Here is an 11,801-nt window from a genome sequence, read left to right on the forward strand (position 1 = left end):
CTAATCTGCCATCTCAATTTTCAAACCAAATTAACCACCGACACATTGCTTCTAAATATATAATCTTCCTTCCAATCAAGTCAACTAATTTTGTTAATTTTTTTTTGTTAAAATTCATCTGTTAATTTATGATTTAGAAGAAGGCAAATTTGCTTTGTTAGATCTTTTACCATCTTTGAGGTACAACTGGTGAATCGTTATCTTTTTTATTTTATTTTTTTAATCCCTATGATCACGCAAAAAAAAAAAAAAACTATCAGGAAACATGGTAGATTTAAATATAAGAAAAAAATAACGTGGGTTTGAATTTTGTAACTTGTCCTGTTCTTTATTTATGCACCTACTTTAATGTTGACTCTATATTAATTAATTTGTTTAATAATATTTTTATCAGGCATCTGCACAACGCATACTATGTTTGTTTATACAAGCTGCCTCAGAGTGGTTGGCGGTTTGTCTTTGATTTCTTGTTTGGATCATGGGGAAAGTGGCATCTATACATTTAATAAATTTCTGAAAAGAGAAAAAGAAAACCCATCTTCCAAATAGAAATGTTTGGTGCTTTTTGGTAAGCACGAACCAATCAAGTTGTGTGTTTGTTTTTCCGGGAACCATACTTATGATATTGTTGCTGCAATCTCTACTTTTACTTTTATAATTTTTTTTTCTTGAGTCTCAAGAAAAAAGGGAAAATGAAATTGGGACATCATTTCATTTGCTTTCTTGTTTTCATTGTTGTTGAAATGAGGACGAGTGGTTTTCTCTGTTTGCTTTGATTTGATCTTTAAAAATACCAAAATTAAGAATAGCAAACCACGTGAAACAACAGATGATATTTGTAATACATTTTTTTTATGCGATAAGGAAAAAGTAAAAAAGAGTGATTAACAAGTGTAACTTCCGCAGTACCAACCAAAATACTGTTCTTATGTAGAATTAATGACATAATCAAGGGCATGTCATATTCTCGAGAAAAAGCTAGCTTTAGTCGATCACATGCGCATGAATGATTGACAACCGTTGATTGGTATGAGATTTACCCAAAACTCATAATTGGATAGATAGCATATACTTTCTTTGCAGTGGAAAATGGTCTCAAAAGGTCTATAAATAATAGTTGATGATGCAAGACACCTTACACTCATACACTCCCAGCACTAAGACACAGAAAGGAATGAAAGAAAACAGAACATATCTAACAACCCTTGCACTCATTTTTGAATTGCCAGCCTTTCTTCTCTGTTAGAGAGAACGTACAAAATTCTGAGAGACTTATTTACCTTACAAGCCACAGCAGCTTAAATTTCTGCTTCACAGAAGCTTGTTTGGTCCCTGAGAAAATGGGAACAAATGAGGTTGGAGGAGTTCATTATCACTCGGATACAGAGATCGTTGGCAGCGAAAGAATGGTGAATTACAGCGGTCCTCTAAGTGGACCTCTGAACAAAAGATCAGGCAACAAGAAGACTGCCAAGTTCAACATAGCTGAGCCTACAGGCTCTGCTGTGAAGCCTGGCATTAGCACAAGCGATGAAGAGCCTCATGTTGAGGTCATTTTGGATGTTCGAGAAGACTCCGTGGCGGTGCACAGCGTTAAGCCTGCTGCTGATGATCATGAAGATCATGTGGAGATGACTTTACTTGGAAAAGGGTTGGAGAAGAATCAATCTCCTAAAGGTTCATCAGTTGTGAGGACGGCTTCAGCTCGTATCAAACAGGTTTCTCAGGAGCTGAAGCGCCTGGCCTCATTTTCAAAACAAGCAGTGGCAGCCCCTCATCCAAGGAGGCGGTTTGATCGAACACAGTCAGCAGCAGCTCCTGCCTTGAAGGGCCTCAAGTTCATCAGCAAGACAGATGGTAATGCTGGGTGGCCTGCAGTTGAGAAGAAGTTCGATGAGCTCACTGCTTCAAGCAATGGCTTGCTTCCTCGTTCACGTTTCGGTGAATGTATAGGTACTTATGGCTGTTCCTAATGATGCTTCAGTTCCTGTTTGCATTACAGTATTTGATGTTTTGTTGATTTCTGTGGATGTAACTCATGTAGGAATGAATAAGGAATCAAAAGAGTTTGCCGGGAAGCTGTTCGATGCTCTTGCTAGAAAGCTGGATATTAAGGAAGATTCCATCACCAAGGAACAGTTGAACGAGTTTTGGGCTCAAATCTCTGAGCAGGGATTTGACTCCAGGCTTCAAACTTTCTTTGACATGTAATTTCTTCTCAACCCACTTTTTGTTTTTTGGAGAGTTTCTAAAGGAATTGCTTAATTTCTCTCTTATTCTCATCTCTATTGATTGATTGGTTGATTGATCATGGAGCAACATGAAATTGAATTGAGTGGTAAATATGTAAAATTCAGGGTTGATAAAGATGCAGATGGAAGAATCACCATAGAGGAGGTCAAAGAGGTATGACATATCTGCCATGTGAATCTTAACCAATCCTGGCTACCATGTGATTTTTGTGTCAGTCTCTCAGACAGAATATATGACATCTTCTAAATCAAATTGTTAAATTACAAAATGCAGATTATTAGCTTCAGTGCTTCTGCCAACAAACTCTCAAACATCCAAAACCAAGCAGATGAATATGCAGCATTGATCATGGAAGAGTTAGATCCAGACAATCTGGGACACATCATGGTAAATAAATTAAAAGATGATAATTCAACTCCTAATTAGAATTTAGAAATTGGAATTCTTGTCTTTAGATTCTTAATTCATGATCATTTGGTGATGACTGTGGGAACAGATAGACAGCCTGGAAACTCTCTTGTTGCAAGGACCAGAAGAGACTGCAGTAAGAGGAAAAGATAGCCCAAACCTAAGCAAAATGCTGAGCCAGAAGCTTAAGCCTACAAGAGAGCACCCATTAAGGAGATGGTGTAGCGACCTCAAGTACTTCTTGCAAGACAATTGGAAGAGAGTTTGGGTAGTGACACTGTGGGTTGGGATCATGGCTGGCCTATTTGCCTACAAGTACGTACAGTATCGAAACAAAGCTGCATATGAAGTAATGGGGCATTGTGTGTGCATGGCCAAAGGTGCAGCAGAGACACTCAAATTCAACATGGCTCTTATTCTGCTACCAGTCTGCAGAAACACCATAACTTTGCTCAGGAACAAGACCAAACTAGGCATCGTCGTTCCTTTTGACGACAACCTCAATTTCCACAAGGTCATAGCTATAGGAATTGGGATTGGAGTTGGCATACATGGAATTTCTCATTTAGCATGTGACTTCCCTCGCATCATTCATGCCAGCAGCGATAAGTATGAGCTGATGAAGCCCTTTTTCGGGGACGATCAACCTTCAAATTATTGGCACTTTCTTAAGTCACTGGAAGGAGTTAGTGGGATTGTTATGGTAGTGTTAATGGCAATAGCCTTCACATTGGCTGCCCCTTGTTTCAGAAAAGGTCAGCTCAAGCTGCCTGAGCCTCTGAAGAAGCTCACTGAGCCTCTAAAGAAGCTCACTGGGTTCAATGCCTTTTGGTATTCACACCACCTCTTCATCATAGTCTATGTCTTGTTGATCATCCATGGCATTTATCTTTACCTGACCAAGGAATGGTACAAGAAGACGGTACAAAAACTTGTGATTAATTACCTCTAATTACTTTTCACCTGATCTTAATCAGCACATTAATCTTTTTACTGTTTGATTTTACAGACCTGGATGTACCTAGCTGTGCCACTCACTCTCTATGCCGGAGAAAGATTGGTTCGAGCACTCAGATCCAGCATCAAGCCGGTTAAGATACTAAAGGTGAACAACTTGATAAGCTTTTACATTCATGTGTTTATGGTGGAGAAAACATCCCTAATCAACATAAAAACCATAATTAAGTATATATGATTATTTTTTTTTCTCTTTAATTATGGTGAAGGTGGCTCTTTATCCTGGGAATGTCTTGGCCCTTCATTTGTCCAAGCCTCAAGGCTTCAGATACCACAGTGGGCAATATATGTTTGTTAAGTGTGCTGCTGTGTCTCCATTTGAATGGTAAGATCCCTACAAACATTATTTTAACACATGTCATGTACTGTAAATCATGACTATGGACAAAGTACAATTATGTTAAAATGTAATGTTCGGATTGACAGGCTAACAACATAAAGTAACGTCCGTCTCCAAACCTTTTTCTCATTACACGTTTTTTTTCTTCGCGTGCTTATCTATTTTACTTTGTTAATAAGTACTTGGTGTTTGAAATGTACACAGGCACCCATTTTCCATCACCTCAGCCCCTGGAGATAACCACCTTAGTGTTCATATTCGAATTGTCGGAGATTGGACCCGGCAACTTAAAACTGTGTTCTCTCAGGTGTGTTTCAGATTGCAAATTGCTCTGGGAACAGAACAGTCTCATGTACATCAGAAGTTTGTATATCATAAGGAACAACAGACACATAAATAAGATACTGGTTTGGTACAGGAAGCTTATAGTTCATCACAAAAGAACAAATAATGCCATGTAAATTCATTATCCACTAAACATGGGCAGCTAATCTTCTTGTATTGATTTGTTTAGGTATGCCAGCCTCCTCCTAGTGGGAAAAGCGGACTTCTCAGAGCTGACCATATGCAAGGAGCTGACAACTTAATGTAAGCAACCTTAATTAACTAAAGAGATTTGTTTTAATATTCGTATTAGTGGACCACAATGCATATATTGATGCATTTCTCTAATCTATGAAGAGTTATAGAAAGTGAGAGTGCCCAGTCACATGACATAGCATTGGCCGGAAATAGCAAACGTTCCAACTAAAAAGAAAAAGTAGATTATTATAGTGGATTAGTATTTCAATTGGGGACAAGAGAAGAAAAAGTAGATTATTATTGATTGCTGTTAAAGATATTATATAATAATAGATAGAGACTCTAACAAACATGGTCACTAGGTAAGTGTTATCATTTTCTCTAAAGTAGAAGATTGAATGGGCTTAGAATTTTTTTATCCCTTTCTTTATTGATAAGAAAGTTGCTTTGTGTCTATTAATGATAGCAACCTCATAATGGGTTTTTACTTTCTTTTTTTTTTCTTTTTCCATGTTGGTGGGAAATAATTGATGTGATGATGATGAATTCAAAACCAGATTTCCTAAAGTGTTGATAGATGGGCCCTATGGAGCACCGGCTCAAGACTACAAGAACTATGAAGTGGTGTTGTTAGTAGGGCTAGGGATTGGGGCAACCCCAATGATCAGCATTTTGAAGGACATAGTGAACAACATAAAGGCCATAGAGGAGGAGGGGGAGGACATGGGTGCCTTAGAAAATGGGGCACCAAGCAGGATATCAAAAGTCGGATCCGGATCCGGGTCAAGCCAACTGGGGCTCCATAACTTTAAGACCAAGAGGGCCTATTTTTATTGGGTGACAAGAGAGCAAGGCTCCTTTGATTGGTTCAAAGGGGCAATGAATGAGGTGGCTGAATTGGACCACAATAGGGTTATTGAGTTTCACAATTATTGCACCAGTGTTTATGAGGAAGGTGATGCACGTTCTGCCCTCATTCACATGCTTCAGTCTCTCAGTCATGCAAAGAATGGCGTTGATATTGTGTCTGGGACACGTGTCAAGTCGCACTTTGCCAAGCCTAACTGGCGTGAGGTCTACAAGCGCATTGCACTTGATCACACCAATGCCACCGTTGGTGAGTCCTTTCTTGCCCTCTATCAATAATAATTATTTATTCATCACATTTACTGACTACATTACCGATTACATTTTAGATATAAGTTGTATTTATTTGCCTAAGAGGTAAAATAGTAGTGTTAAAAAGGTTTTTATTCGCGATTTGAATTCTGTTACATGTTACGTGTTGATTGTTCTTTCTGTTGCTGTCGACATGTGGATGATTAACACTTAAAATATCCATGTCTTAATCATTCATTATTTAAACTTTTATCCTTTTTAATTTTTAGAGAGAGATAATTTAAGGTGTTTGTGTCTTGCAGGGGTGTTCTACTGTGGGCTACCAGCGCTTGCCAATGAGCTGCGACAGCTATCACATGATTTCTCTCACAAGACCACCACCCAATTTGATTTCCATAAAGAGAATTTCTGATGATCACAAATCAAGGAAAAAACAAAACAACAAAGTCTTCCTGTGCGTCCCCACCATGTACATTATGGTCCATCCATGTCCATCATCCTACTTTCTCCATCAAAATACAAAGAGATTCTGATCTGAGCTGCTGCTTTATGTAAATTATTATTTCAATCTTTTTTAGCTTCTTCGCTTTACATAGCAGGCAAAAAGATGGTGGTTAGGCCACTGGCCTTTGAGTTGTGATCCTCGTGTATGCCTTATTTGATGTGGCCTAAGCCCATTATGGTCATTTTCAATTATACAAGTTGCAGGGTGGGGAGAGAGAGAGAGAGAGAGAGAGAGAGAGAGAGAGAGAGAGAGAGAGAGAGAGAGAGGTGCAGAGAGAGTTTGTGCAAAGCATGTTTGTAGAATGAATGATTGACTTATTATATACTATATATTACTACTAGGCAGCCTGTGTTAGAATATAAATCTGTATTATATATGAGTTATCAAGTTTGAATGGCTAGTTTGTAATTTTTATAAACTTCTCTCATGATTTTGATATTTAAACTATGTTATCATGGAATCTAACCTAACAATGATGATGACAGATTAGGCCGGTCCCAAGTGTTCTTTGTTAGTTTTTTTTTTTGTTTTGGTTTTTGGTTTTCGGGTTCGCCCCGCCTTGTAACCCAAGAAAAAAAAAACATAACAACGATGAAACTAGGTTTTCCATTCCCACATACCAGGTTCTTCGACTTGTAGGCAATGGCACATACCTGAAGTTAAGTTCATGCTTTACATAGGGCTGCCCACTCTTTATTTATGTTTCCTTTTTAGCCTCTGGAAATTCGGTTTCATTAGTTGGCTGGTGGCCATGGATTGGTGTGGAGCACAATTAGGCTGGGACTCGACCAAAGGCTTCTTTACCTCAACACTAAAATTCTTGGTGTTTGCGAGAATTGGAGAAACTGATTCTCTTTTGAACTGTCTTGGCACCTCAAGCCTCTCTAAAATCCTTGTGGTTTTGGCGTAGAGCTGCCGGTTACCATCTGGTGGTGATAGAAGAAGTGATTGGTCTAGCTTGGGTTTGGAAGTGCAAACTGGAGAATGTATCTCAGAGACTTCATTGACAATAAGCTTCTCCCACTCTTCTGTAATGCAAGCAGATGTTTTGTCTTCTTGGGCTGTTAGGTCTAGTTCTGAGGTTTCCTCTCTGATGAAGGCAACATCTTTTGTTGAATTTGGCTGTACAATCGCCTCTGGAAATTTTGGTTGGGTTGCGTTTGGCTCGCTGGTTTCCTCTTTAAATATAAGGGATATTGACCTGGAATATTCACATCAACAAAGCAATATCAGAGGAAGCTTTCACCCTAAGTTCAGATATAGTTGCTATACTTCTTGATTAACAATAGCAACTCTAAACCCAGTCCTAAACATGTGCAAGAACGCAGGGGTTCATCTCATTCCATCAGTTGTGAAGTTCTATACATAATAGAATTTCTGACCAATTGGTTATTGTTTTGAATAGATGAAAATGAGGCCATCCTTAAACACAAAAGCCTACAATTGATTGAAATCGTGCCTAAATATCTCAAATGATAATAGAGAGAAATGAAGCATGCACGTCGAGAGTAACAAGGGCATATTTAACTTTGTAGCTAAAAGTGTGTTTCTCTATCATTTTCTTTCTAATTTTTTCTTCTCCTGTTCACAGTGGCACTAAAAGCCTGTCGATCTGCATGATTATTTTGACATGTTATGCAGGTTCAAGGTGGATGATGAGAATAATTACCCAAACTGTAAGCTCTCTTTTACAAGCAAGTTTAATTTCTGATGGAAGCCCCTCTCATGCAGCATCGGATTATAGTCTCTTACATCAACCTGCAAAAAGTTCAGAGAAGGAAAGGCTGAATCACTGCCTCATTCAACAATCTAATACGCTTTATCTAATTACTTAAATGCAAAAAGTTGAGAATAGAAAACTCAAATTGTAAATGTTTTGTGACAGAAAAGTCAATAATCTAAACTCTCATGAATCTGCTACATATATGATCTCTTCATGGCCTAGATCCAATTGGAAAACAAATTTGGTTTAAATTGTGGCTTAGCATGCAGCTCTGCATGGCCTAGATCCAATTGGAAAACTCGACAACGTTGTCATATAGTTACTTAAAGACATTCACGTCATTCTCTCTACAAAAGGGTTGAAAAGAAAATTTCTCCGAGAAGAGTTCCAGAAGAAGAATGCAAGCAGATATATGGTTCTGGTTCATACCTTTGACAAAGATTCTTTAATGGAGTTCTCAATCTCCTTCCTTACTGAAGAAATAGTTAATTGATTGAGATCAGGAACATGCAAAACTTCCTCTGATCCTGCAACGCGCTGCAAATATTATAGCAATGCTTAACACACATACAAGATACAACAGAGTCAAGACAATAAATGCAAAAAAGATAAGCCAAAACATATCATGCATACAACTAGACGAAGATGGAATGGAAGTATAGATAGAAACTAAAAGAGAAGTTCAATGTTCACCCTGAGAAGCATTGGCCCGTTGTCTGAAGGTTGAAGAATATAATAACTGTGCAAAGTGGCCTGCCTCATAGTTTCTATATTACAATTTGAAGAACATACCAAACACTGGTCCAGTGAATGTAGAGCACTGCAAAGCCCTTGGAAAACTACAAAATTTGTAGCCTGGTTAGAGAAAAGAAGAAAGATGGATACAATAAAGAGTCAAGGACACATCCTGAGACTTCATGTAAGGCCTCTTATTAGACATTCACAAAGTCTCTGAATTTGGTTGTCCTGGAAAAATGTAGCAGCTAAAAAGAAGAGAATCAGAGGAAGGCCTTGAACACACGTTGAATATTTAATTCTGACTGATCAATCTCATCTGGAGTAGTTTCTATCTCATTACAAGTTGATGGAATCACAACATAGGAAGCACCCATTATAACACCTGAGGAAAAATTGCCAAAAAGGGGGTAGTATTAATTGTCAATGTTGACACCAAGCACTAAAAGGACTAATCAGGCTTTCAATTTCCTAGTAAGCTCAGACTTGAACTAATAAATGTTGAGCTTCAAGCTTAACATTTACCTTCACTTAGAGACCCCAAGTTAGTCCTCTCAATGACATTGAAGTCAAGTGGCAAAGAAGCACGCTTGAGCTTCATAGAGTTTGGAAATGAGGGCAGTAAAAGGATTGTTTTTTCTCCAACTTTCACAGAATTTTCAATCACATCACATGTCTCAAGATTACAGCCTGTGACTGGACAAGAAGGTCCCTCGACTCTATTTCTAACAGCATCTTCCAGCGAAATGCCATGACATCTGCATGCCTATAAGCAGCAAACCTATCATCAAAATCTTAATTTAAAGTTGAGGTGTGATGGTGAAATGAAAACAGAGGGATGGAGGAGTATATCATATAACAAGAAAATCTGTCTGCCATATTTTGCTTCCACGTAGGGAGGATAGAGCAGCAGTGAGTCGTGTTAACTATTCATTTTTTTAATTAAGCAGACTGATAACGGCTGTTTGGATTTGGAATAACAAACCACACAGGCTGTCCATCACAGCACATATATGATTGCACCAAGTTTATGGTTCGCACTATTGACACATAATCTTGTTGAAGCAAATATAATCAACCATGATGGCTATTTTAGTTAGCTTTTGGATCCAGAGACTACGAAACCAGATATTACACTTCTAAGAAATATCAGAGGTAACATCTCTAAGAGGTTTTCAATTGTAACACCAGAGAAAATAACGTGAGATCTTGAAGTGATTTTCGGTTCATAAATTGCGATGGTAAAAATGACCATAAAAATCTACCATCCGTGAAGTATTCTTAGCCAACATGGATGATTCAGAAGTAGAAGAGCAATAAAGCTGACAAAGTAGTATTTACATAGTACCTGACAGGGATAGAAACCATCGATATTCGGATTGACTGATATGTACAAGTTGCAGAATATCTGGTTCACAGAGCCCACAAGATTGTTCTTGAAGTTAAAACGAGCTTGTAGTGGTTCTTCCATGTCATCCTTTAAATCCTGCAACCATCGGTTTACCAGGCCATGCAGTACTTTGACATCTGAAAATTTGGTTAATAGTCAACATAAACTGTCCCCAGCTTTCTACCTCGAAAGCCTACTGTGCTTCTAGTCTCCTAGACCATAACAATAATAACTATCAAAAAACAGGGAACAAATTACGGAAATGAGCAGACCAATTGAAGGAGGTAATCGCAGTGGTGTGTCCTACTCTCCTACATATAAAGAGGAAGGGAAGGAGTGGAAAACCTGGGAGATATGCTTGAAAGGAGCAATTATCAAGATCAGATATACATGTTTGAAAATTGTTGATATTCTCTTTGGTATTACTGAGGTGGGATGATTTCGGTTCAAATAGTAGAAAATCCACCGAAACACACTTATCCGCCGCAGCCTGCAGAAAAGAAGCCAACACCAATAGAGAACCATGAAAACAAAGCTGCAGAAGCAAACATGGTGCAAAATTCAAAAATATCGAAAATAAGTAATGAAAGGCTAACCATGAGAGTGTTTTGCATGATCAAGTCCACATCTCGAGGTAAGCAGGAGGTTAGCACAAGCACTTTTCTCATGATATCTCTACCCTCCCACTGGTACAAAACTTGATCGTTCAAGACCGTGGAAAGTTTCACATCTGCAACAAATTATGAATCAACAAACACAGTTAACAAAATGAGTATGGTCGGAGAATATAGTTGAGGTCGGAGAGCACCAGAATCGTCGATCTGAGGCTGAAAGCCATGAGCAGGCAAATTGTTAACGGCATGGTGGAAGTCACGTAGATTGAAGCTTCCGCTTGGACTCGGCGTGTATACGATCTTCAGCTGTAAAACGATATATATTCAATCTTTCACTCTCAGATTCTCAGGGAACATAACGCAAACACGTTTCGTGCTCGAAATCGCCTACCTCATCAGACAAGGAAATCAGATTTTGAAAGACGTAGCAAAGGCCTATGCGATCTCTGAGCGACTCCGTTCTGCGCCAAGACGGGGTCGACGAAATGGCGTAGAGATTCGCGAGCTGCAACAGTGACTGATGAAATTTACCAGAAAAAAACGCATGCAATTCGTGAGGCTATGGATTGAAGCAGAAATTGTATGGGCAAATTTTATGAATGATTTGAAAAACAGTGTTAAATTGAATTGCTTGCTTCTCAATTACCAGCTTTAGGTCTCTGAGAAATGGAGGTGGCAAACTCCGTAGGTCCAGTACAAAGCACAACTCTACCATTGCGCTTCTTCTTCAACCGCTCTCGAAAAGCTCACTGGTTTGGCGCGAAATTTCTGATAAATGAGTAGTGTTGGGATATTTTGGGAACTAGAGAAAATTTGGCCCCTAAAATAATGACACTTTTGAATTTTAATATATTTAAATAGTATTGCCGCGCGGCTATACTCTTTAAATATTCTAATGTATTTAAAACGTACGGCCGTGCGGCTATACTTTTAAATTTTAATATATTTACTGCGTATAGCCGACCGGCTATACTCTTTAAAGATTCGAATATATTTAAAAGTACAGCCGTGCGGCCATACTTTTTAAATTTTAATATATTTAATGAGTATAGCCGCCCGGCTATACCTTTTTTCCGCAGCTAGACCTTTTTAAAAGTAAGATTGGGCCGATGTTGCTGCTTAGGCCGAGCCTTGTTTGTTGCTAAGTTTGTCCCCTGGGCTTAAGCCCCGATAAT

At 38.6% G+C, this 11,801-nt stretch overlaps 2 protein-coding genes across 2 annotated transcripts; one reads left to right on the forward strand and one right to left on the reverse strand.

The window, feature by feature from the left end:
* Positions 1 to 1,119: 1,119 nt before the first annotated feature.
* On the forward strand, positions 1,120 to 6,582 carry RBOHA (respiratory burst oxidase homolog A). Its single transcript, XM_021959501.2, has 11 exons — positions 1,120 to 1,953; positions 2,045 to 2,207; positions 2,358 to 2,406; positions 2,527 to 2,640; positions 2,750 to 3,583; positions 3,671 to 3,766; positions 3,888 to 4,003; positions 4,223 to 4,325; positions 4,533 to 4,606; positions 5,098 to 5,657; positions 5,962 to 6,582. Exons 1-11 carry the CDS (start codon positions 1,341 to 1,343, stop codon positions 6,069 to 6,071), a joined length of 2,832 nt encoding a protein of 943 aa, XP_021815193.2. The 5' UTR covers positions 1,120 to 1,340; the 3' UTR covers positions 6,072 to 6,582.
* Positions 6,369 to 11,441, reverse strand: LOC110757783 (uncharacterized). Its single transcript, XM_021959502.2, has 12 exons — positions 11,273 to 11,441; positions 11,018 to 11,143; positions 10,821 to 10,932; positions 10,609 to 10,742; positions 10,358 to 10,502; positions 9,971 to 10,149; positions 9,148 to 9,388; positions 8,909 to 9,007; positions 8,581 to 8,726; positions 8,317 to 8,424; positions 7,834 to 7,922; positions 6,369 to 7,365 (listed from the first exon to the last, which is right to left on the reverse strand). Exons 1-12 carry the CDS (start codon positions 11,339 to 11,341, stop codon positions 6,858 to 6,860), a joined length of 1,956 nt encoding a protein of 651 aa, XP_021815194.1. The 5' UTR covers positions 11,342 to 11,441; the 3' UTR covers positions 6,369 to 6,857.
* Between the last annotated feature and the right edge of the window lie 360 nt (positions 11,442 to 11,801).

The sequence above is a fragment of the Prunus avium genome, chromosome 5 (genome assembly GCF_965620075.1).
Source record: "Prunus avium chromosome 5, drPruAviu1.hap1.1, whole genome shotgun sequence".
NCBI lineage: Eukaryota > Viridiplantae > Streptophyta > Magnoliopsida > Rosales > Rosaceae > Prunus > Prunus avium.

Bases quoted from the DNA above. Each gene is read 5' to 3' on its own strand.
- RBOHA (XM_021959501.2), top strand. From the start codon at position 1,341: ATGGGAACAAATGAGGTTGGAGGAGTTCATTATCACTCGGATACAGAG. The intron at 2,208-2,357 runs GTAATTTCTTCT...TGTAAAATTCAG, and splicing joins CTTCAAACTTTCTTTGACAT to GGTTGATAAAGATGCAGATG. The intron at 4,607-5,097 runs GTAAGCAACCTT...ATTCAAAACCAG, and splicing joins CAAGGAGCTGACAACTTAAT to ATTTCCTAAAGTGTTGATAG.
- LOC110757783 (XM_021959502.2), bottom strand. From the start codon at position 11,341: ATGGTAGAGTTGTGCTTTGTACTGGACCTACGGAGTTTGCCACCTCCA. The intron at 10,743-10,820 runs GTGCTCTCCGAC...AATTTGTTGCAG, and splicing joins GCCTCAGATCGACGATTCTG to ATGTGAAACTTTCCACGGTC. The intron at 8,425-8,580 runs GTGAACATTGAA...TAATATTTGCAG, and splicing joins ACGGGCCAATGCTTCTCAGG to CGCGTTGCAGGATCAGAGGA.